The sequence below is a fragment of the Perca fluviatilis genome, chromosome 15 (genome assembly GCF_010015445.1).
Source record: "Perca fluviatilis chromosome 15, GENO_Pfluv_1.0, whole genome shotgun sequence".
Taxonomy (NCBI): Eukaryota; Metazoa; Chordata; class Actinopteri; order Perciformes; family Percidae; genus Perca; species Perca fluviatilis.
Window position 1 is genome coordinate 13,537,350 of NC_053126.1, and position 26,564 is coordinate 13,563,913.

General features: G+C 42.2%; 1 protein-coding gene across 1 annotated transcript in view; it reads right to left on the bottom strand.

Moving 5' to 3' along the window:
• The window catches only part of LOC120574398 (adenylate cyclase type 9-like), a 35,029-nt gene that overhangs the window by 4,579 nt on the left and 3,886 nt on the right, over positions 1-26,564 (bottom strand). The window contains exons 2-9 of the mRNA XM_039824660.1: positions 8,462-8,634; positions 4,640-4,750; positions 4,053-4,309; positions 3,836-3,938; positions 3,102-3,310; positions 862-1,021; positions 398-540; positions 168-191 (exon numbers count right to left, since the gene is read on the bottom strand). Of these exons, the coding sequence (XP_039680594.1) occupies positions 168-191; positions 398-540; positions 862-1,021; positions 3,102-3,310; positions 3,836-3,938; positions 4,053-4,309; positions 4,640-4,750; positions 8,462-8,634 (1,180 nt within the window). The remainder of the gene's footprint in view (positions 1-167; positions 192-397; positions 541-861; positions 1,022-3,101; positions 3,311-3,835; positions 3,939-4,052; positions 4,310-4,639; positions 4,751-8,461; positions 8,635-26,564) is intronic.

Genomic DNA, 26,564 nt, shown 5'->3' on the forward strand with positions numbered 1-26,564 from the left:
TATTTGGCTTCTCAAAATAAATTTGCATCTTCTATAGCTGAAAGTAACCACCATAACTACAGAAGCTTTTGGCATAAGTTGCACAAGAGTTGATTACCAGCAACTGTCTACCAAAAAGAAGTAAACTGGTTGACACTGACAATGCTTAAAATAGTCATTGTACTTACCAAAAAAACAGACTTTTAGCCACACTGGAAGAGATAAAACATAAATTAATGCATCAAGTGCAAGTACAAATCCAGCACTATCCAACAAATACACTCTTTTCTTGAAATGTCAATTAGTAGTCCAGTGACATCACATTATCTCTACACCATTATTGAAAACACAATTCAATTGTATCAAATTTTTCAAATCAGTTTTTTTTTCTTTTCATTGTCTCTTCAGTATGTCATACCTGCAGGGGGAGCCAAAGAGCAAGGCAAGCAGTGCTAGTCCCACCAAAGTCGCTAGAACTGAGCGCATCCAGTAGCTGAGTTGGCAGAAGTTAGAGTACTGAATGATAGCTATGATGCCAGCACAGCAGATGAACATGGTGAACTGGGGAAAATATGAGGCACAATGTCATTAGTCAAAAGAGCCCATAAGATTATCACATAAACTTTACTGACTTCAAGCTATATTTACATGTTGTACAACTAAAAGACATATGGTGAATACAATTAAGTTAGATATGGACATTTTACGAGAATAGTAGCCCTACAGGTAAGGTGCTTTACTGGTTAGAAGCAATAACTCAAAGAGTAATTTGAATGAGAGAGAATAGATCTGCTATGAAGACAGAAATCAAATAACAATAAAAATGTTCAACACCCTAGTGATCCAATTCTAAACAGAGAAAATCTGAAACTTCAAATCCACCTGGATGGAGAGATGCATGTCACAGGCGACATGGGAAAAGACGGCCACAGTGGGCAGGGAAACCAGGACAGCTCCTATAAAATGGCGCGCTAGCCAGCCTGAAATCGCTCTCATCAGCAGCCGAGTGCAATTCAGCACACTGTCCAGGTAGAAAGCCATACTGGAGAGGAAAAACAATAAAATGTGATTGATATAAAGATTATTAGAGATAATATTAATAAAGTGTTTATCTGATACCTGAGTGTGGTTTGACGCAAGCCTGATACCAACCTGAACGATAAACTGATTCCATACATAATTGTCATAAAGCTTCTCAGTACATGAACACAAAGCAGGAGTCAGTAAACAAAACCAAATATTTTTATAGATAAATGTGGATCTAATATCAGGGCACACACTTTGAGTGACAATTATGTAACATAATCCAAATGTTTTTATGTTAAAAAGGTGGCTGGGCCTTTTTTTTTGCTTTAGGGCCCTTATTTTACCACCCTGCCTGAGTTTCCCCTGGTAGATGTAACATTTTTTATCCCGGGTTTCCCCCTTGTCCATCGTTCTCTCTCTGCTTTCCAACTGTCTGAATATAGAAAAAAAGATTACCACGTTATCAAGTACTTCTATATTCTTTCTATGATATTTGAAATAACACATTTCAAATGAAATGGATGTGAGTATCAACAGTAACTAAAAAAACAACGAAATAGTCAGAACACAATTTTCTTTCACATCAAACTACTTTCCAATTGCAGTTGTCTCATGACTCCAAGCAGGTAAAGATAATCCAGTAAGCCTGCATGCAAACAACTAATTTTCAGTTTCTTTATCCTCTGTATCAGGGCTCTGAAAGCGGACAGTTTTCAGGCCTCCATTCTTTTAAATTAAGTAATGGACATTTTAGTGTCAGGTGTAGGGGTGACCCCGAATAGTTGAAGATTCGATGCATCGATATGCGGAGCCTGATTCGAGCACCAATCTCACAGTCGAATCTTCGCGGGTGTTATTATGAAACAAGGATCATACCATTTTGGCAATATGGGGGTGCTCAATGTCTAATTTCACACAGATCTACTGGTTTTGTACGGTTATATTAAGTTATATACAGCCTTTAATTATGATAATGCTGTAAAAAAAAAAAAAAAAAAAAAAAAGGTGAAAAGAAAAAAGCGTTCAATAAATATTTTTTACCTGTGTGTGTGTAAATCCAGCCACCCTTGTGACAGATTTAAGTTTTGCTTTCCCTGATCCGTGACAGACGAGGAGCATCTTGGCGGCAGGGATTAACGATACTTAACAATGTCTGGAAAAAGAAAATCTAAAGTGCGGATGCACTTTGAAATGGTAAAATATGATCCAAAAAAAGTTATATGCAAGTTGTGCCAACAGCTCACGTCCTACCACTCGTCAACAACAAACATGGCTTTCCACTTAAAACGGGTAAGTTTATTACCAATAAAGACGGTTCACTCTTTCATATATAATGGCGCTTTTAATTTACGAATAGCAATATCATATGTTGGGACTTCAGACTGACGACGGCAGTTCATCTAGTAGTAGTACCGGAGCTGCGCCAAAACTAACTCAAAGAAAGCTAGATTTGAGACCGCCATTGTCTGAGAAAAAGAAAAGAGAAATCACAGACAAAATTGCAGAGTTTATTGCGCTCGACATGAGGCCAGTGAATGTTGTGGACGGTGAAGGTTTTAAAGAATTAATGCGCACACTTGAGCCAGGATACACAGTTCCCAAAAGAGAGACGGTTATGCATGCGGTGAATGCAAAATACGTGTCCATAAAATTGTTTTACCCTCCTGCTGACTAGTGTCGTGCCCCTCCCAACCCATTCACACACACATAGATGATTCGACTATCAGTCGACTATAGAAAGATTCGACAATTCTGATTCGAATGTGTAAATCCTTAGTCGGGGACACCCCTAGTCAGGTGTCACGTGGAAAATCAGTGCAGTTTGTCATAGCTGAAGTGTTAATGTTAAGAAGCTGCACAATTAGGAGCAGCTTGCTAAACGTCAAGTGTGGAGCCAATTTGTGTGTTGGGATTTTCCATTAAATTATTACTCTGAATTAAAATTCCAACAAATTAAAACAGGAAAAAAACATTTGCAGGGCCATAGGTAACAATAAATTCTAAACATGTAGGGGGTCTTCTGACATTGTCTCGCAGGCTGGATCTAGCCCATGGGCCCCTAGCTTTCAACCCATACTCTATATTCAGTATCTCACCGTATAGCAAACAAGAGAGCCACAGCCTCCAACAGGGTGGCTACAGCTGTCAGAATGAGTGCTGGCGTGGACAAACTCTGCTGGGAGACAAGTGGTCGAAGAAAGCAGGCCAGTGAGAGAGCCAGGAACACTGAACAGCACAGCAGCATGTCCAGGAAAGAACTGAATGTTGGACTGGCAAAAGTCTGCACCGCTGCTTGGGTTTCCACCTGGGAGGGGAAGAGAAAAGAAGGACAAAAAAACAAGACTCTGACTCAGAATCTAGACTACACGACATAGCAACAGTTGCAACCATAGGAGTGAAGATGCACTTCCAAGGTTACACCAGCAGAGGACAGCACAAACTAATACAAAACTACTTTTAAGGTCCTGCAGTGATTTCTCTTTGCCGCAGTTAAGGTCTGGTCATAACGCAGTGCTAACAGGCTTCCCAGACAAGACAGAGACTTGCAGAGAAACACAAACAGGCAGAAAGACATCCACAAACACAGGTAGACGCTCACAGGTGGAGACAGCAGTGGTGGGATGACAAATCATCATTCATGGTCATGGGTAATTTAAAAAAATAAACAAAATGCATTTGCACTTATGAAACATGCAGGCGTACAGGAACCATTATGTCATGTACATAACATAAACAGCTCACACACACACACACACACACAAACACACACACACACACACACACACACACACACACACACACACACACACACACACACACAAACACACACCTCCTCCTGGTAGCTTATCCGGTAAGCAGACTCCAGGCTCCTTTCCAGGAAGGTGAGGCTCAGCTTGTTTATGGGAGGTCTGTAGAAATAGTCCTTCATAAGGCTGCACAGGCACAGAAGAAAGTCAGTAGAAATAATGTTCAGTTGGGATTTTATATGTTATAATCACATTGGCTGGAAAAATGGACATTAACAGCTGAGATTGATTCATTCTAACCTGTCCTCTTTAATAACGTCCACAAAGTGAGCATCACTCCTCTCCCTGAAGTTCTTGGAGCGGAGAGGAATGAGCGCGGAGTGGTCCATGCCCATGGTTCCTCCACTCCACGTCTTCTTCTCCTTCTCCTGCAGCATCTCACACAGTGACGTCTGGCTGTTGTTCAAGGCTTCCAGCTGAGGACTGAGCAGGCCGTTCAGAGTCTTGGGGCTGCGCCCTGCAGAAATCGCTGGTGAACACTTCAGATTTGAAGAGTCCTAAGGTGGAAAGAGGGGAGAGAGAAGCCCTGAATTTCCCAAAAAAGAAGCTGTTATAATGGATCTTTGCTTTGGAAACAGGTCAGCAATGATGTGAAATAGTCTTAATATGAAATATAAACTTAGCGTGCTACAGTCACATCAATTTAAATGCCTGTGTCAGTGGCACACTTTATCTGGGACTTATGGCGTTCCATTTCTTTGAACTATTTTTAAGTCCTCCTTTTTGCTGCTTACCCTGACTAAATGAACCAGAGTTGGTTGACGATGCCCCACTATTTGAAGTTTCAAGTATCATCTGTGTGGTTCAGGTAACAACAACAGACTAACCTTACTGCTGTTGGTCTTGTGGTCATCATGGCAGCCATTGCGTACCGCTCCTTCTTCCAGAACCTGATCCTCTCCTGGTATCAGGACCACACTGCAGGATGTACAAGGGGACTGCAGGGATGTTGAAAGGGGACAGTATGGAGGGAGATGCAGCATATGGGGGCAGGAAAGAAAAAAGAGAATTAATACAGTTTAAGGAAAGCCTGTGAGCAAAGAAAAACATTAAAGGATGACAGAGATCGAGATCAAGAGTGACAAATGACAAAAGAGAGATGACAAAAAACATGAATCAGCGTTGAGGCAGCAAAAAAAACAGAATTTGTCATTTAAACACAAACTAAACTAAGGATGCTGTGACTGACTGTGCAGCAGCGGTTTGGCTCAACTCTGTTGTCAAGATAGCAATACGCCAAGAATTTACCTGAACACACCTCCCTGTAAGACCAGCACGCCCATGGGCGCAAAGATGGGCGCAGGTGCATTTGCTATTTAAACGACGTGGGCGCAGGACGCTCTTAAAATAGCAAAGACACTTGTGTCGGGCTTTGACCAATCACAATTGTCTTGGCCGACGCTGTGCTCCGGATGCAGCGGTGAAGGAACTTGTTTTAATGGAACATTTGCACCACACAAAAGAAAATGCCACATACAATATTAACTGAAGTTAACTCTTAACACAATACGGTAACGTGAGCTATTTAAATGAGCTGGATACATGGTTAAATGTATCGCTGTGTGTACCTCGTCCATAGCAATCCCCACCAATCGATCCCAAAAAGTCCCAGTTAGATAGGTAATACCGTAAACATATTCTTTGTAAATCTTTACAATCATTCCCTGAAAGAACCAAGCAGGCCTGCCTTATTGCACAATCCAAATTTTCTTAACAACTTGCCATTTTTAGCGTGTAGCTTGGTACGAATCAAACTGAGTAAAAGAACGGCAATGCACAGAGAGCGGAACGTGAGGGACATCCGCCTGTGAGCCATGTCAGGAATTTATCCTCGTAATGTACTTCCATTGATCCAGACTACTGAGAAACTGAAAAGGAGAGTAAACAGGAAAGTGGAGGCATAGAGGGCTCAAGGTCTTTTTTTTTCATCTCACTCAGCCTTCTGTTCAGAAACAGAACGGAAAGTGTGAGTGTGTGTGTATGAGAAAGAGATTTGTGTGACACTTGTAGCTGTGCTATAAATGACCATAACCCTGACATGTGCAATGCACTGTGAAGTATTGAGAAACCAAAACACACACACCCTATATAATGTAATCCCACAGAGACAGCCTATGATTGATTGAACTGTTTCATACTACATACTACTGACGAATGCAGTAGTATTTAGTATGAAACTTTATTTTGCAGTGGGCTAGGCCATGCTTAGCCAGTTTTCGGGTTTGGAGAGCGGAAGTGGCTGTTGTTGTGACCGTTCCAGTGCTTTGCATTGTGGGACACAGATGAACAGCTGTAAATGGAGGAGTCATCAGTTGAAGGCAGAGAGAATTGAGAAGGTCCCAACTCCCTACTTATTTTATTAAATGTATCTGCTCTTTAATGTTTTAATTTTTTTTTTAATCGTTTTCTAACTGCTCTTTAATGTTTTATGTAAAGCACTTTGAATTGCCCTGTTGCTGAAATGTGCTATACAAATAAAGCTGCCTTGCCTTGCTTAAGCTAACAGATATGTTTAAGGATCATGGGGTGCACGTGTACAGAGAAAGGAGGATTAATTGGGAGGAATTTAAGGCACAGTGGTGCAGGGTTTTGAGGGTTTTATAAGGGAATATCGTGTTGCACGGTTTTGGTGAGTCCATGACCTAGTGGTACAATTTGGAAGCAAATGAGACATAACCCTTGAAGACAAAGCTAAGGGGGACAGAGTAGATGAATATGTTCTGGATTGATGAGCAGATCATGATGATGGGTCAGTTATTATGTAGACTGCCCACTGGGGAGAACAGTGCTTTTCATTGCCTAATTAACAAGATCTCACTGTTTTGTTCTCTGATTTTTATTAATAAGGATTTAATGAGGACTGAGGTGCTACCCAATGGAGGCATGTGTGGGAGTTTAGTGCACCAAAAGTGAAAAGGGAAATCAGCAAAGACACTCTAACCAGTGTTCTAACTATACCGTGGATGAGACCACTTTTTTTTTTCCACAGGGTGGTGGGGGTCGGGGGTTGTGCGCTTGCGACTTACAATGACTTACAAAGATACTGTACATAACAGCTACAAATGTAAGCACTATACAGGATTTACCCTATTATACTTTGTCGACAGGAATTGATAGGTCAAACAGCAAACAGCCACCCACAAATAGTCTATAAACAAAGCATCGGGCTGTCTTTGAGATTCCACATGAACAACGGTTAAAGTTACTCAGGCTACCGAAGAATACCATAATTCCTCTGTTCAAGTAGGCCTAAGCGATGCACCCCAAGCTTCCATCCTTAACAAACAGACATGTATATCGGCTCTTCCAGTCTCTCCACTGTTTGGCTGTTCCAATTTAATGGGAGAGAGGGGGGAGTTAGGATGGTGACCAGCCTCTGACGAGCTGTTACCACCACCATCTTCAGCCAGAGAGGACATTATTTCTTCAGCTTCTTCTTGCGTTGTCACCCTGGCGGGAGGTGTGCCAACAGGACTTGCAGCAGGTGAATCGGTTGTGCTATTAACGTCATCGCTACACAATTTCTTAGTAAAACCAAAATGAATTAAATTGCCTTGTTTTCTTTTTGTCATGGCTATACGATGCTAAATGCAAAATGGATTTCAAGGACTTTGCGTGCCAATTAATGGCCTCCAACGTTTATATTTTTTCTACGACTCTTTGAGTTAACATGTACTAAACATGAGTTGAATTTGCACCGCAGCGCTGCCACGCCTCGATGCTCTTGACAACAATAGCATGTATAGTTATCTTTATTGAAGTGAATTAGGTTTAAATCGCCGTCATGCATGAATGAATGATATTTTTGCAATTTTACACATCCACGATGATCACGTTACACAAAACTGAAATTGCACGTCAAAATGACACATTGTCAATATTTTTAGAGACGCCCAAAATTTCACAAATCACGTTTTCAGGGGAGCCCATGTCTTATTAAGGGGAGCCGAGCTCCCCCTAGCTCCCCCGTAGTTTGCACCCTGACTCTAACCATGCAGGGTGCCCAGGGTTAAAACCATGTAATTGCATGGAACAATTCAGGTGTACGGTAATGGCAGGGGTGAAAGCCATTCTTTTACATGCCCTCCACCCAAGACAAAAGGAAGCTACTTGCATGCAAAAATAAAAATATTTATTAAAGCTTCTGATACACCCACATAAACAAAAGGAAAGACAGGGTGAAAATATGAACATGAAAGAGGCGGTAGCAGAACATGCAGCTCAGTGTTCTTCCTCAGGCAATATTGATGTGCAATGAGAAATGATCCCAAAAATGTAAGATAAGAAACTTGTCCACTACATTAGATTAAATGTATATTTGCCTTTGGCATTCTGGCAACAGTGTAAGACAGACAGTAAAGGGCAGCTAAACAATACATTTTCAACAGCAGCAGTGCTCATGATCACCGTACTCCCATCCTAACAGACACAGCTCCTTGGTCATATGACATAAAGGTCAAGGAACCTGCCAGCCAACCAGGTGGCAAGGTGACCATAGCCATGTCATCAGCATATTATATGAGTGAGAGGTCATTGCTGTTTTATTTTATCTTATTTGTATGTATGGAGAGCAGAAGGGAAAATACTTACTTTCTCAACAACATATTATGATGTTTCATATTATTTTCTCAGAAATAGTGTGCCCTCACCTTAGCACTATCTGGAGGCAGGGTGCAGGCTGAAGGAGCTCCATCAGGTGTGTGCACCTTAGGAGTGGGGCACCGGGGATCTGCATGCTCAGGCCCTGCCAACCCCAACTGAGAGCAGCTACAGAGAGAGTGAGGCTCCACCTTCCTGCCAGAGATCAGGTAGGTCTTCAGGCCTGGAGAGACAGAAACAGAGAGTAAGGAGAATGTCCCTGGCAGATCAGCGGCCGCTGCGTATATATGTGCGCCTGCTCTACCAACTGAGCTAACCCGGCCACACACGAGTCATTCTTGCTTCCATAAACATATACATGATGTGTGATATGGATTTTGTATGTTTTTCACTCTTGAATCAGACAGAGAGAAGGGGGTGAGAGCTAAAGAGACAAACAACAAGACACAAACAGTCAACTCTTCTTTCAAGCTCTACAGATCCAATCTGTCCACTGTCATTTCTTTTGCAACCTCCTCATCACAACTATACCTCTGCTCCATCTCCATAGCCTGAGGACATTTTTTGTATAGAAGCGCTGAAATCCTCCCATAGATCATTCTTCATCTATTTTCTCTGTAATGAGATAACTACTCTTTCATATATGTGTCCCACAGGTGCATGTGCACATGCATCTCTGTCTGTAGTTCGTGCATGTGAGGTCCCCATGACCATGGCTAAATATTTGAACACCTGTGTCCTTCCACGTCTATCAACTTGTTATCATTTCCATCAGTCCTACAAAGTGTATGTGTGTGTGTGTGTGTGTGTGTGTGTGTGTTGTTTGTGCAACCTTTAGCCAAAAGTTCAACTTATAAAACTGACCACTTTGACCACTTTGCTTTACAACATAAAGCATGAAGCGTAGGATGCACTGTAATGCTTAAGCCTGCGTATTTCACACTCTCAATAAGATTTCCGTTTCCTTTCAACAGCCTTAGACCACCGAGTTAACAGGATGCTACTAAAGAGCACATTTTAATCTACATTGCAGACATATAGTCCATTTCCTCTTTGGATTTTTGTTGCCAACTACTTCGTCGCTCTGACAGATACTGTACATGGACAGCGAGGTAGACAGTTGACAAATCTTTAGCACTTGGCACCCTAAAACATGGCGTTTCACGGCGTGTGTCTGTGTTGTGTGTGTGTGTGTGTGTGTGTGTGTGTGTCAGCAGCATAGGTAAGTACCTGTGACCATGCGCTTAGCCACATAATTCAACTGCCAGTGAAGCTGCAGCTTCTGGCTCTGAGCATTGTCTGCCCTAAGTACTTCAGACAGGCTCGCCACTGCCTCTCCTCTGCGGACCCACTCTTGGGCTGCAATCTCTGACACACTCACACAGAGACCACACATGTTACACAAGGGTACACCGTCTCATTTGCAATGATACACACGCAGACCCACACACACACATAATATATATATATACAAATACCAAGACAAGCAGCTAAAGAAGCAGACAAAAAATAAGAAAACATGCACACAAAGAGAGAAATGTAAGCACAAGTGCAATTATGATACACTCACAAAAAACACCCCCTCCAACAACCTACACACTCAGTCAAACACATATACACACACAGAGTGAGCGGAGGTGTAGATTGACGGCTTTGCTGTAGCTGGGTCGATAGCCAGGTGGATGAGCATTCAGGGATGGGAAATAAAGGCAGTAAACAACAGTAACAAAGAACTAATTCCCTGCACCAGTGATGCAGAATGACACAGCAGCAAGAGGCGAGTAGGAAACGGTGGGGAGTTTTTGACTGCCTCTGTGGATGAGAATGTGTGAGTGTGACTGTGCGTCAAAGACAGATCTACACAGACACACACACAACCCACACACACACTGCGTTGACTGATTTCATTAGTTTGCTAATCAAATCCTTCCCTGCCCACCAGTATACAGTGACTTCTGCTTCTCCTTGTGGGTCAACGGGGTTGCATTTACCCCCTCCCTCTCAGTTTCTCTTTTCGTCTTCTGTCTTTCCCTCAACACAGTTTTTTCTCAAAGTACCACAGCTGTAAATATATCTACTAAAAGTAGTGAGTCACACTGTATTATTTATTAATATATTAAAAGTCAGAATCAATGCAAATCCTATATCTGCTGTAAAAGCAATGGTGCCTGCTGAGTAATAATAAAACTGTATAAGACGGGGGGGTTGGGGGGCAAGTCCACCTAAACAGAAGTCACTGGACCATTCAGCCTCAATTCCCCAGTACTGTAACAGCTTATTAAGTGTTTCAAGCTAAATAATACGCACAGCAACACATTAGAGAGAGAAAAAAAGTTTAAAGTCAGAGAGCAGAGATTTCTTTTTTTTATAGTGGATGAAACAATGACCTACTATTAAAAAAACACACTTATAAGATAAAATTACAAACAAGATGCCAGACATGAATACAAAACTGGATAAGAGGTGGAACACAATAATTAACAAAATGTGTCAAACCTCAAATAATAAAACTCTCAAAACTGAAGTAAACAGCAACCTGATAGCTAAAGGAGGTGACAGAAGATCAGCTGCCCTCTCCAGTACTTCATGTTAGGCTTTGACTTGTCAAAATAAATGTGCTGCTGGCTTGATTTCAGATATTTCAGTTCTCCCCTTTTGTCAGACCAAAGAGAAACGTGGTTCATGCTGACAGACAGGAATCCATGGCCATCCCTTCCAGAGGTTTATGTGGATGTATGTTAGGTTGACATCTTTTCGTCAGACAGCTTGTTTCAGGGAATCACTTCACATGGCACAGTCCTGAGCAAGATAAATCAACTACAGAGGCTTGCAAAGGTGCACAGTCTATTATCTGTGTTTGTATGGTGTGGAGGGGGGGGGGGGTTATATGAGTTCAAGTGTCTGCAGATGTTTGTGCGCCTGTTGCTGGCCATTCTGGGACAGTCTCTCATCTTTACGATCCAACCTTGTGGCAGATGAAACTGCAGTGTTGTCAGACAGTAAATTGTGGGTCTGACATACTGGCCTGAAACTGGCTCCACTGTCCAATTCCACAGGATCCAAAATCATTAGATTACAGCTGTGCTCTAAAGCCCTCGCGGCAGGGAAAAAGGTCTAGAGACTTAGCTTGATGCTGCTTGTTTCTTTCCAGTGTGTGTCTGACTATCCATCGGTCAGTCTGTGCACATCTATTTGATGATCTGTAATACAGGTACAGATAAGGGTTTGCCTCTCTCCATCTCTGATAACCCTGGGCTAATTGAAGAGCATCATTAGTGAAAGCCTCTAGGCATTATGGAACTTGAAGTGTCCTGTCCCGTGCTATCAGCTGACAGGGATCAGTAGATAACCTTTCCCCATGAGAGCCCAGTCACATTATCTCCCTCTCCAAGCCCTTTTGTTCAGGACAGAGGAGAGTGACATGTGAAAAGCACTTTGCAACTAAATAACAGCATCACCTCCACTCCTCCCTTTCTCTCGCCTCCTCATAGCACGTCCAAGCTCTTCTGGGACAATGGCCGTCCCTGAACCCCTCTTTGCATGATGCTAAGAGAAGCTCAGTGCAGATGTTGGGTGTGAATGCATGAATGCTACAGGTACAGTAGCTATAAATATTAAATCTTGTTGTTTATCTCAAAGCAACACCTTTGCTTTCCAATTCCATTTGCAATCCAAGTGGGACTGAATAGCCAATGCTGTTGTCCAAGGGAGGTTTACTAAAAGCAGCAGAACACAGAGGGCAACGGAGAGAGGAGAGTTGGCAGATATGCTTGGATCAGCGTGCACACACACACACACACACACACACACACACACACACACACACACACACACACACACACACACACACACACACACACACACACACACACAATGTGCCCTATCTTCTGATAATGACAGGTTTGCCTTCCAGGGCCAGGTATCGGAGCAGGAGGGCAATGGAGCAGGTGGCGCAGGGAAACTAGCACCGCTAGGCTGGGCAGATCTCCATGCCAGTTGGCACTGCCAGCCAGCAGCCCCAACCTTCTCCCTCCACTGGGTCCCTGTCCTGGAATATACTGTACATCCTGTCCCTGTTGGGGGGGCGGGAGGAACAGAATGAATTCTGTCCAGTATGACCGGTTGTTTAGAGATGACTTCATTACTGCGGAAAATAAGGTTCGCAGAAAGATGAGAGGTAGAGATTGCAGAGATTTTGGGAACAATTCAAGTAAGATGGGGATAAGAAAGAAACGGAGGCTAGACTGAGTCTATGAGTTGTTTGGTAGTGGTGATGGAATGAAAGTTTGTATAAGTGCTGGTTATGAGCGAGCACATTCACACAGAAAACATGAAAGACACATGCATTTTTCATAAGGAATCACCAAGAGACTCACACTGTCATTTCTGACAGTAAAGGAGAAGCAGAGTCTGTGCGTGACTCCCGAGCCGAGGACGGATAGGAGTAGGGGGAGGGGTAGGTTTTTATTTTTGTTTTTACAGCTGAACACTTCTGCTGAGCCCGGGTTACTTCTGAGGCATTATAGGGCACGTAAGAAGAATAAGCAGAATTATCCACAATGTCAAATTAGGGCAGAGTGTTTCCTCTGTCAGACAATGTGAAGCGTCTGACTGTCTTCTGAATAATATAGAGAGGATGTTTCACACTTTGCTCAATTTACTACATACATAAACAAGTATGATGAGCTAAATGTTGATTCTTTTAAATATAGGCTATGTGTTAACAAGTGCACTAGGTTTTTTCACTTTATCAAACCCAGCATTATGTTTTATTAAAGAAGAACTGTAAAATAACAGCAGTTTGTCATATCTATATAATATCTATGATATCTCCGGTTGAAAAAGGTCATTGTCAGCTAAGTTGCAAATTAATGAGCAGGACTGCTTTTTATTTGGTTTAAAATATTTTTGCATCAGTATTTAATTCACTGTATTAGCCAAAAAAGTAATTTCCATCTGGTTATTTTGGCTATAAATTAATTCAAAATTGAATTTCCAGAAAATATCATAAGGTAATCATGATCCACATTGATGGTGCAAAATAGAATTACCATAATTAAAAGATATATTCATATTTATATCCAGTGTATCCAGAGGTTTTGGTGACCTTATTACCTTGTTGTTACTTTTTTAAACTACAATGTAATTGTTTTTCTTTTCCATTGTTACATTTTTGTTTGAGTATATTAGTAGAAAAAAAACAGTGGTTCCCCAACCTACAGTAAGGGCCGATGAATAACTGAAGAAAAAAGCAGAAAAAAGACTTAAAACTCCAATATTGTTTAATAATTTTTCCTTCATTTGGACAAAAAATTTTATTTCATAAAACAAATGGGGGAAAAAGGTCTTTGGTTGAATGGGTCAGAAGTGGTGGACATGTAGTCGCAAGTATGATTTATTTTTAATTGTTGCACAAGCAAAAAAGATTGGGAATCACTGTATGACAAAAAAGTAACAAAGTAAACTTGTTAAACCATATTATGCTGCTGGAGTGGGTAAGGTTATCAAACTTACTTTTTTTTTTAAAGCCAAGACATTTTCATGTCGCACCAAGCAATGTTTTTTGACAAACAAAGTGTTATAGACTGGATACTAAAGATAACTAAAGCTGTGCCTACTTTGTACACATCAAACTCACTGAAGCGCAGCTAAACCAATACAGTTTTCACAAACACTCAGAGACCCCAGATAACCCACAGTAAGCTCTTGGTATGAGTTATATAAGCCACAAAAATCAACAACAAGTCTTGCACACCACCTGGGCTTTCTCAGCACATTAGCTTTCTAGTTTTGGGATCAAAACCCGTCTCTTAACTGGGAATTAGGTTAGAGCACTTCTCTGTTTACAGACAAATACACTGTCCAGGCACAACAAGCCATACTGAAGTCTCTCTTCCTGTTGCAATCAACCAAATCTGTCAATATCCTTCCCCGCTTTCTCTCCCTCAATGCTGTAAACAGGGGTGGCACTAAAACAAAAGTTCCATATTTGGGCGGTGTTTTTATCCCTGGCCTCAATCTGGCCCCATCAAAGCGGCTCACTCCAAACCACAATAGAAACACTTGACAACTCTCCACAGTCTTTAACTCTCGCTTGGCTGCGTCTGTCACGTATGCTCTGCACTCGTTTTGTATTCTGAATCTTCGATCCTTCCATCCTTGACAGTCCCAGGCTGCCATGGTCTGCTGGCAGTACAAAGATACAGTTGACAACTCTCCAAAATCTTTAAACCCCCCTTACCCCCTTTGCTCAGTGGCCTATATTCTCCCCCGTTTTGTCAATCACACTGTAACTCACTGTCTATCTTTCTCTCACCCTCACTCTCTCTCTGCCCCAAATCCAACTATCCTCCCTGTTCTTTCTCGTCCAAGCCGATGTCTGTTTGCCTCGTCACCACACAGGCGTTAAGGGCTTTTCTCTGCGAAGAATTGCCACAGCCGACATCCCAAAAGCTCAAACTCACTTTCCATCGCATCTTTTTTAAACCATCGTCCTCTCCTCTTGTCAAACCCCTTCACCCATGCATGCTCCTCTGAATGCTAATGCCCCCACCCTCTTCTCATCTCTTTGAAAATGGTGACCATATGGCTCTTTGTGCTATTCAGCACATCTGTCCAGTAAACTTCTTTCCTGCTCGATCTATTCCAAAGATGAGTGCAAACCCCTTTGGATTTGAAGTACTGCATCAGGAAAGGTCAGGGCCCACCAAACTCCAGGTTAAGAAAACCTTTTGTTTTAGCTTTGTGACAATGCATTTTTCAGATACAGTGAGTTTTCAAATAGCTTAAGGCATACGTTTTTCTACCCATAAAGGAACACTTCCAGCCCAGGACATGAAAACTTATGATTAAAATATCTCTCTCTATTACAAACTTCTTTGTATCTTCTTTGTCTTTGCATTATGTCCTATTCATTTTCTTTTTTGTCATCCTATACATTCCTCCATACATTTTTTTTTTCATAATATTGTGCTGCTCTTTCTTCTCCTTCTGTATATTCTTAAAGGTACACTGTGTAGGACTTTCTCCCATCTAGCGGTGAAATTGTATTTTGCTTTCAAACAAATAGTGCTCTCTAGCTCCTCGCTTTTTCAAATGCGTGTTGCAACGACGGTAGCCGTTATGTACCAAGAAGCTATGACAACATGTCTTTTTTGGCGTCGAGGATTCCTTCTCCTGTGGCTCGGGATAAGTATGATCCTCCATTATGAACTAAAGTGCAGTGCAGGCTTTCAAATTTGCCGGGGCAGTGACAAGCGCCTCTCACTGATCTCCTTCTCCGTTTCAGCTGGTTTCAGTCCCGTGACGCTGGCTCTGAACGAAAATGCGTTGTGGATTAGTTGGACAGGTAGGCTAGTGCTTTATGTCCCTCTCAGCGATTATGGACGACATGGAAGCCTCCTTGGACTTGCCCGTCCAATGTGAATACAGATAAGAAATTCTTTGCTTACGAGGATAAGTCAGATCATTGGCAGAGGTCATTTTACACCAATGAGGACATATTTATGAATGAAGACATTGATTTTAGCTAATAAAATACTTAAAACACTACACAGTGTACCTTTAATAAGAGTAACAGCTTTTAACTTTCACTTTCTGTACTACACATTTGTTTAAAAGGTGTTATATGAAGAAACGTATGATAATTAAAGGTCCAATGACATGGTGCTCTTTGGATGCTTTTCTATAGACCTTAGTGGTCCCCTAATACTGTATCTGAAGTCTCTTTCCCGAAATTCAGCCTTGGTGCAGAATTACAGCCACTAGAGCCAGTCCCACAATGAGCTTTCCTTAGGATGTGCCATTTCTGTGCCTGTAGCTATTGAGGAGGAGAGAGGGGGGGCAAGGTGGAGAGTGGGGGTGTGGCCTTGACCAACTGCCACTTTGCTCATTTGAAAGCCATGATGCCTCTCTCTCATGGGTTGGCCAAATTCTCTGGGCGGGCAAAGCAGAGAAAGGGGAGGTAACCTTGCTCCTTATGACCTCATAACAAGCAAGATTCCAGAATGGCTCATCTGAGCTTTCATTTTCTCAAAGACAGAGCAGGATACCCAGGGCTCGGTTTACACCTATCACCATTTCAAGCCAATTGGGGACCATAGGCAGGCTGGGGGAACGCATATTAATGTTAAAAAACCTCATAAAGTGAAATTTTCATGCCATGCGACCTTTAAATACTGATGTTGTTCCTCTTCTCCATGATGGTATAAACCTTAAGCTTGTTCAGCCCTAAACCTTTTTCAGACTTCTGACTTCATCTCAATACTAATTCATTTCTGGCCAGGTGTTGAAACAAAACAAAAACACATCTTTTCTTCCAACAGTCTTGATTCAAACTAAAATTCAATACATTGACCCGCAGCTATGAGCATCGCTTCACCATCGATTAAAAAGTGGCTGAGTTTGTGGCTATGGGTAAAGGATCAAAGCAAGCAGACAGCACACACAAACATCTCCCTCCCTCTCATGCTCCACCTCTCATCGTCTTCCCCTCTAATACCACAGACTTTGCTTACTCAACATTTTGAGTAATGGCATCTTCACTGGGGGTTGATGAAGAAAATGTGCCGGATCGTCTACGGAGCATTGCCCTACTCCCTGACGACTCTTTATCTAAAACAGGCCAAAGATACAGCAGGATTATATGAGTTTGCTAACTACAAGCTCAGCTTCCACCACAGAAACATATGAATCACATTCTGCCGGACAGCGGAATTGACAGGTTCAATAAATCTCACAGACAAACAAAGAAAGGAGGGCCGGAAACAATTTGATATGCAGCCTTCTAGGATAAGCATTGCTGTAATGTTTGTTGATGAAGGTGTCATTTACCAAACAGTGAAGGCGGCACTCTGACTCAACAGAATGAGACTGCAGCAAGATGATGATGGTAGAAAAACGGGAAAAAAAAACAGGAAACAGGAAGGCAGAAAGGACAAATGACACAAAGAGAGAGATTAAAAATGACACACACACACACACACACACACACACACACACACACACACACACACACACACACACACACACAGTAAGTCAATTGGCCTTTAGGAGTGACAGCATGGGGGATTCCTGGGGCTACAAAGTACGTGGATGGAGGAGCAGCTGACAGCTGGAGGGGACACAGAAGGGATGTCTCCCAATGAAGCCAACGTAGGGAGCTGAGCCTGAGGCAGGGAGCTCAGTTCACAGGAGAGAGGAACCAGCCACACCTGCCGTACACTGAAGCCTGGCTGATGTTACCTTGTGGCAGATATATAGGTATTGAAGTATGTTAGCCGATAAGTAACATGAAATTCCAATAGATAAATGACAAGATGTTTTTGAGTTGATATGGAAATACTGTCACTAGTACATAGTATTACAACAGAGGCCCCCAACGTCTCCTTCCAGGCAGCGCTGCCTGGAAGGAGACGTTGGGGGCTTAAAACACCGATAAACCACGACACTCTAAAATTCATTTCATAGCCTGCACTGCTAATGATAAAATACTACAAAAACATGCACAGGCAATATGTGCAGGCTGAGTACTGTAGCAGGCTTCAGTGTAGCTCCCCCATCAACTTCCCTCATTCATAATTCACACAGCAATTTATCACACACACACACTCCCGCTGTGCACACTAACGAATCACTACAGCCCACTCACGGACAGGGTGCGGCTGCATGTTTGGGTGTTTGCATATAGTGTGCTAAATGCAAAGAAAAGAAAGTGAGTCTGTGTGTGTGTGTGTGTGTGTGTAGGAGGATGGGGGGAGGGGGGTTATTGTGTGTGTCATCTTAAGACTGAGCTCTTTCTGTCAATATCAGTAAAGGCTAGTGTGTGTCTGTTAGAAACAGTGCTGGCATTTTCTGTACCCTTGATCACAAAGGAAAAAAGCTTAGGATGCATCAATGACTCATGATGGCAATTTATCGCCTGACCATCTGCACGGCTCCAAGGAGAACAAGCTTTAGCCCCATGCACAGCTTGACTCACACTGCACAGAGCTCGAAGTATCAAAAATACAGCGAGATATTGCCGGGTTGGCTCAGTGGGTAGAGCAGGCGCACATATACTGAGAGGTTTATGCCTCGATGCAGAGGTCCAGGGTTCGAAGCCGACCTGTGACGATTTCCTGCATGTCGTCCCCCTCTCTCTCCCCCTTTCACACCTAGCTGTCCTATCAAAATAACGGCGAAACCCCGCAAAAAATAATCCCAAAAAAAAGAGATAGCAACATCAGGAGAAGGCCAAACAGAGATGGTTTCACATACAATACATCTCTTACACTTTTTCAAGGTTAACACATGTATCTTGGAGAGTCAGATTGTTTTTTATCTGTGTAGGTGTCCTTTAGAGCTGCAGTGGCAAAGAGAGGCTGCACGTGTTCGGCTTATTCTTGCTTGGCTCACACAAAAATAGGTTTTCGCTTGGTTTTTACCTTAATATAAAAGTCAGAGCTTCAGCTGAATAAAGTCAAATGTGGCCCTTTTCTCCCAGTCAGAGAAGTCCTTCCATCTGAAAAGAACCTCCAGTTACCAGCTGACCCACACCCCTTTCAATAGCTTGTTGCCATGGCAATTAGCCCTGGCAGGCCCAGGGTGCAGAGCTGGGGTAAGTGTGTGTGTGTGTGTGTGTGTGTGTGTGTGTGTGTGTGTGTGTGTGTGGCTGCAGATGGCAAACCTCCCTTTATGTTATGACTGTGAGGCAGGTGGAGCCACACAATAGCCCTAAACAGGATGAACCTTCAGGGGCAACTCTATCCATCTTTCTGTCTCACTCTGTATATCTGTTCCTTTTCTCTCTTTATACAGCCTTTCTTACACACCCATTGCTCTTGTCTGCTTTGTATTTGGTTTTCATTTTTCCCCTCAGTTTGCAGGAGGGGGAAGTTGTGTTTGTATGAAGATATACAAGCACATCTTCTCAGCACATTTGCACATGTGACAACTTCTACGGTGTATAATAACATTGCTATGTGCAATGAAAGAGAGAGAGCAGCAAGAAGATTTGTTTACAAACTCTGGCTGCGTTGAAGCCACAATATAATAAAGCATATCACAATTTTTTTGTTCCCTAAAGTAATGAAAAGAGTCAAAAAGCCCCTTCTATTCAGAAGCCTGGTAATATTGTATATGAAAATACTACAGCAGCTGAAAACATGGTGTCAAAGTACATTACCCTCCCATTTTACCATACCAGATGCCCCGAAGGTGTTGTGTTAAAAGAGTGTAAAGGCTTTGACAGGTTTTGGGTAAGCCTCTATTCTCTTTTCTAACACTTACAACTACAAAATTAACAGCACTAGCATTTTCTTTTTTTGTCAAAAAAATAAAAATAATCAGAGCATTAAGAAGTCTTAATTAAAAATCCACTAAGAAGTCACCTGACCATTAAACTTTGTCAGCAACACCATTGACATTGATTTGCGCGCTTACTTTACTAAATTAAAAAGGCAAGAAGCCCCTGAGCAAAGTAAAACAGCGTGTGCTAGACAACACATTGTGTAGCGCGTTGTACTCCACATGCTACATGCGTCAGTGATTGTTCTACAGCAGGGGTGTCAAACTCAATTTCACTAAGGGCCACACTGGAAAAAGAGAATCACACCAGACATGTATAGTTTATTGACATGCTTTTATTTCATCGAAAAAGTAAAATATCTTCGACTCAATTATTGCATGTATCATGTAGTCTTCTCTCTTACAGTTTGGTCCACATAAAGCCCTGAAAAAGTGAGCAAAAACGTTCCAAAGCCATCCTAGAATTTAGCAAATCGAGCAAAACAATGATTACATTTTCTAAGTAGGCTACCACACAGCTGACTCACAACAAGCGCTTTCACAGCCGGAATATGCAAACTCTCTGCTTCTCTGGGAATTTCTGAGTCTCAAAGCGGCAAATTTGCCAAATTCTGAGTGTCGCGTAATTGCAAATTGAAAAACAGTTCCCCATGTTTTTGGTTTGGCGCACAACTAGGCGGGCCAAAAGTTATTGTGAACCTAAACTGATATGCGGGCCGGATTAGAATGTGCGAAGGGCCGGATTTGGCCCGCAGGCCTTGAGTTTGATACGTGTTCTACAGGCTCGGCCGTGTCGGCTGCTCGCACATGTTGCTCTATCAGACCGACAGGGGTGGCGCTGATATCAGGCTCTCTCATCAACCTCGCCCAGGGTCATCTCTGGCACAGTAGATAGAGACAGGACACTTCACCACTGAGCCAATAGGACAGCTGTCCCCTATAGGGGGACTAAGAGGTCTGCAGGGTCTGCTTACACTTGTCAGGATTAAAGGCCCTGACACACCAAGGCAACCGTCGGCAGTACAGACTGCCGTCCTAGTTTGTGCTGTGTGTCCTGCACTGTCGCCACGCGTCAGCCTTTTTTCGGCCAATTCAACATGTTGAATCCATAAGATGGCAAACCTACAACAAGATATACTAACTACTTGTGTAGGTTTATTTATTCCAACAATAACATTTCTTTAAAAAAATCTCTATTCTCTACATACCTACACGTTACAAAATATACAGAGATATTTAACATAAAGACCGTAATAGACCTCTCTCTCTGCGCCCTCTGCACGAGGAGCACAATAGGATACGCAGATGTTTACAGGAAAATTTCCAATATTATTAGTTCAATAGAAAGCTCAACAGGCCACCAGAGGTGAGCTTATTTGCAGCCTTTTGAAAATGCTTTTCTGGTCTTGATCCAGAAACTCATTACACCCCCAGAGTACAAATCTATTGCTTGCCGGGTCAAAGCAGCAAGCAATACCTGTGCTGCGCAGTCCTCCTGAACGAGCACAGGTAGTCCAATCCTGCTGAGTAACAGTCTGACACAGCAGACAACCTGCTAATCACTACATCGTAGACCTTCAATAACCTTGCCACAACGGCCCCATGTTTCCAAAGCATGACAAGGGATCCTGAAGCTCTGCAGACTTGCTTAGTATATAAGGCCAACGATGAGAAATGATGAGACTGCGTTGCTGCAGGCTAGGCAATGCCATGCTGTGCTGAACCATAATACGCAGTACAGGGCGAAACTGTACACTGCAGTGTGATGTATTATGCCATTACGCTCTTGGCTGTAATCTACCATGCAGAGCCAAGGTGTTCTAGGCAGGGCTCGGTCCCTGCAATTCAATATAGCAGCTTAGAGTCCCCCTGGCAGTTTGTTCCCCCTGGCAGCCTCTGAAGAGCCACGTTCGCCTCCAAGACTTCAGATGAAAGGGCACCTACAGAACGCAGTATGCTGTGTAATAGCAATCCTGGGATCTACTTACCACTGGTTTTATAAACCATCCTAACAGCTGCCACCACAATCTAACCATACTCTAGCTCAATGTCTGCCCCTCCTTTACCCCCTCCTTGTAGTAAGCCACTATCAACCCCCCTGTCTTTCTACAGTAGGCTGAATGCTGTGTGTGCATACTGATTTGGACTCAAGGGTCTAGACGAAAATTATGTCATGTATTTCATTTGTTGGCAGGGGGAGAAGACAGCTGTGTACTCTGGTGAAAAAAGCCAAACCGTTTAACTTTTTGTCAAGTACAGCAGTGTGTAGACTGACAGCACATACACACAAGTGCACGCGCACTCACACGCACAGGCACACGGACACACACACACATTCACCATTTTAGGTGTGAAATACAGAGGCTTAGATGGGTAAAGCCTCCTTTTCTCTGCTTGTGATTCACACTGGTGCTTAATGCTGAGGTCTAGTTACACGGAGGCTTAATAGTAATGGTGGTTAGGCAACACTGCTGCAGTTCCGCTCTTTAGTGCCACCACGCATTGGCCCAAAACTGAGTCTCAGACAGCAGAACTGGACCAGTTAAGGGCAGTTACTTTCCCTGTCTAGTTTTCTCTCGCCTTCATTTGTCCATCCCTGCGTGTTAAAGTGTAACCTCAAAACCAGCCCCATTTATCTTTTAAGGTCACAAGTAGTACCCGTTTTAATTAATTCTCCACTGAGCCTCAGGCGAATACTGTACACTTTGCTGACTGATAGTACATCCCTATGGAAAGGGGGTAGGGGAAGGAAGGCTGAATGTGAATGTGTGTGTGCATTCAAGTCTCACAAAAGCACAAATGGCTCTCCCAATGACCAATACCTTCTGCAGAGCATAAGTAATAGGGCCAGTGTCAATACGTAAGTGAAGGAACACAGAATATTCATCACATGGAACATGTGTAGCTAAATTCTGCTCTGTGTTAAAATCAATCCTAATGTAGCTAATCAATGATCACTCTAAAGACTTAAAGGTGGACAAGGAATGGGGACAAATCTAAATTGTGGACCACTTACAAATGATCTTCAGTTTTAGAGCCAGCACAGCCCATGGCTTTGGTTGATTTTCTTTGATATCCACATGACATGAAAACCTTGCTTGTTGCCTCATCATAAATAAACACAGCCATGACAGCCTCACTATAGACAATCAATATAATTTGCTGTGATATAAATGTCTGGCTTGCAGGCAGCTGGTGTGTTTGGAGTAACACCAGGCCAGTGTGGGAAGATGTGATGATGGAGGACTACTAACATTAATAACTTTAGCCAAGGAGATTACCCAGTCTTGCTTTATTAGAAATCCCTCACAGGGCAAACAGAGGAGGGAGCCGGTCGGGAAGGGATACACTGTACGCAGCAGCCCAGCGCTTCGCTCAGCAGCTAAGTTAGAAAAGGTCATGCTCACAATTTCAAATGGAATCTGAGAACATGCCTTACCTTGAGGCGGCTCTCAGAACCCAGTACATAATGAGTATTAGTGGAAAAGGGTGTGCAATTATAGGAAAGAGCTGTCAGAAGCTAAAATTAATGAAAATGTTTTTTAGTTCATCAAAGTGGAGCAAATAGTGTTCATTTGGGTTATTTCTCATGTTTTTTTTACTCATCAACAGATTTACAGCAACAGCCTTGACGATTCACAGTAGAAGAGAGGAGGGAAGATGCATATAAAACAGGAAGACTCTCAAAAGCAGGACAGGTCTTTTAATCCTGCATTTACTGATTTTTTTATTGTCCACTTGGGTTCAGCATAAACAAAAAGGGAACACAGTGATGACATATTGTCAATTTCAAGTTGATGTGGCGAACTTATTAGCAAGCAGTTGCTCATTAACAAATCCAGCATTTACGGAGCAACATTAGCATACATTTAGAATCATGTTTGTGAATGTTAGTCCAATATTCAATCTCTTTGGGTTCTGTTTTTGGTCCCTACTAACTCCTGAGGAAGCTATCTGGCTCTTTAGCTGCTAAAGTATCCACTATGTTTACCAGCTACTCGTCAACGGTGTCTGTCCGCTGTTTTGTGCTTAACAGGTGATTTTTTGGGAGTTTTTTTCACTGAAAACAGCTTCCTGCTGCGGCCGAAAACATTATGAGAGCGGTGAGAGTGAGCGAAAACAGTTCAGTTGCAGCCGAACAGATAAACAATGAGCTGAAAGTCACTGTAAAGCTCCGTAAAGCTGAGGGGAGCTGCAGATTCTTCTCGGCAGGTTTATCACTACAAACTTTCCCTATTACATTGTTTATACACTGTCATTTGATAAATTGTTATTATTAAAATATAAATTATAGCCGATTTAATGTAAGCCCTGAAGCAGTCTGGGGGTTGTAGTCAAAGATACTTGAAGCACCCGTTGTTAACAGGTCTGTTACTGATTAAGGCAAGAACTGGTAATGACTCTAATAACAATTTTCTCCAATCTTAATATAACATCAGCACACAAACAATTTAATTTCCCCTGGAAACAAAGGCTGCTTGAAAGAGGGAAGAACCATCTCTGGCTCTCTCTGGATAATATTCTGCAGGTTCTATAATTCTGCATTAAGCACAAAAGGAAGGACATAGACAGGTACTTTCCAGGGAAACGGAGCCAAATATAGCTCCCATTTCCAGAAAGGAAAAATGGAAAACAATGTCCGGCCTCACGTGCAACCCCTTATAGAGAAATACAAACACAAGAGCTGTGTACAGCTGTTGACTGTTCAGATCATCTCAAGTTTATCCATCAAACAAGCTGTGTTGTGGTTTAAGATAGGGCTGCATCTAATTCATTATTCTGTTAATTATTTGCTTGATTAATGATTTAATCCTCAGTAAAATGTCAGAATCTAGAGCTGAATTTAATTGATAGTCAACTGGCAGAAAAATCAATCTGTAACTATTGTGAAAATCAATTCATAATTCTTAATCAAAACTACCAAAACGTCGGTGCTGGTTCGAGCATCCCCAGTATGTGGGTTTGTTGCTTTTCTACATCCTTATAGGATTGTTAACTGAAAATCTTTGGGCTTTCGACTGTTAGTTGTACAAAACTCAATATTTTGAAGACATTGCCCTGGGCTTGATCAAACTGTTTTTCAGTATTTTCTGACATTTTATAAAGGAATCAGTTCATTTAGAAAACTATCAGCAGATTGATAAGGAAAGATAAGTTGCTGATATTTTTTGCTATTCTGAATGCCATCTAGTGCTGAAATAAGCAATTAGTTAACCATCAGACAATTAATCAACAAGTTTGATATTGATAAAATCTTTAAAATTATCTATCAAGCTAAAATGGCAAACATTCACTGGGCTTCTTAAAAGTGAGGCTTTTCTGTTTTTCTCTGTCCTCCTCTGAAGAAGTCACCATTGGCTCTGGGAAACTGCTGCGCTGTTTTCTGACATTCTACAGAACAATTAATACATTAATCAGAAAAAATGATTAATTCAGTGTTAAATGGTAATGCAAATAATCATTAGTTAGAGCCTCAAAACTATCTACAATGGTATCAAACTGTGTTTTAGGTAACCTCGAACACCAAGCTATCAACCAGTGGGATGTAAACACATTGCCATTTGTTAAAACCAAGGCTGAGGAGCCAACAGGACACAGCTGTAACACTCAACTGACCACACGTGGCTGTACCCCATGTGAACCTCTGCTACAATGAGCTACAAATAGCTTATAATTACAGAGGGAAGCTATAAATAAGAAAATATAAACATGTGCAGCGCACCTACAGGACGAGACAATCAACTTGACGCTAAAGCCTCAGCATGTAGTTATAGTGGCGCTGGGAAAACACACGTACACAGAAAACTATTTGTGAAACATCACACTGACTCAAATAGGACATTACGAATATAAAGAAGACAGCTGCACAGCAATTAGTGCCTTGGTCAGAGCAATTTACTTCTGATTCAAGCAACAGGGACCAGCCCCAGCCAGGATCCATGCCTGGCTGCTATATACCCCAGTGATTAACACAGACTGAGCCAGACGGTGGAGGGAATTTTACAGCACTGGAACACATTTCTCTTCTGACAGCCAGTGCTCTCACTGGTACAGCAGATCTAAAGGGAGAGGATAAATCTTAAAAGGAAACTCAATACATGATGGAGGCAAGAAAGAAGTCGAGGAGAAAGAGAAGGAGAGGTGGGGTGATAACGCTGTGGGTAACACATTTATCCTCACAATAAAAAAAAAGAAAGGACAAGAGGAAGAATGGTAGAGAATGGTCACTCATCAATCCTAACAGATGAAGGGAAAATGCAGGCCCCTAAATCACTCCTGCAGGCTGGTAAACTAGAGGTGCTTTTGCTCCATCTTGTTCCTCGACAGGCCACAACACTGATTTCCAGGCGAAAATAATGGAAAACTGTGCAGGCGTAACATTTTTTTTGCACATGAACTACTTATGTGCACACCTGAATTGCTAATTTGTATGACTTACCAGTTCATACTAATCCATGCCTAAAAATCCGTACAAAATCAGACGTACAGCCTCCAAGGAAGCACAATCAGCATCTATTGAAACAAAAATAAACCTGAAATGCTAATTCAAAAGGGTAGATGAACACCATCTGCACTACCTTAATCAGACAGTCACTTTACTTACACTGGCTGATAATGGATCAGCGAGCCTTGAATGATGAGTAGAGCCATTAAGCCAACATTTAGTTACACTAGGGCAATTTGCATGTATCAAATGAAAGCTGCAGTCAAGCAGTTTAGAGGCAAGAAAAAGAGAGGACAAGATAGAGGGGTTAATATAAAGCTGCAGGCAAATTTCTGTTGGAGAAGGCAACAGTCGCATTAAGTTGTAAAGCAATCCCTGGGGTTCAGAGTGAGGGTAAGAGAACAGGACACATTGAGGACATC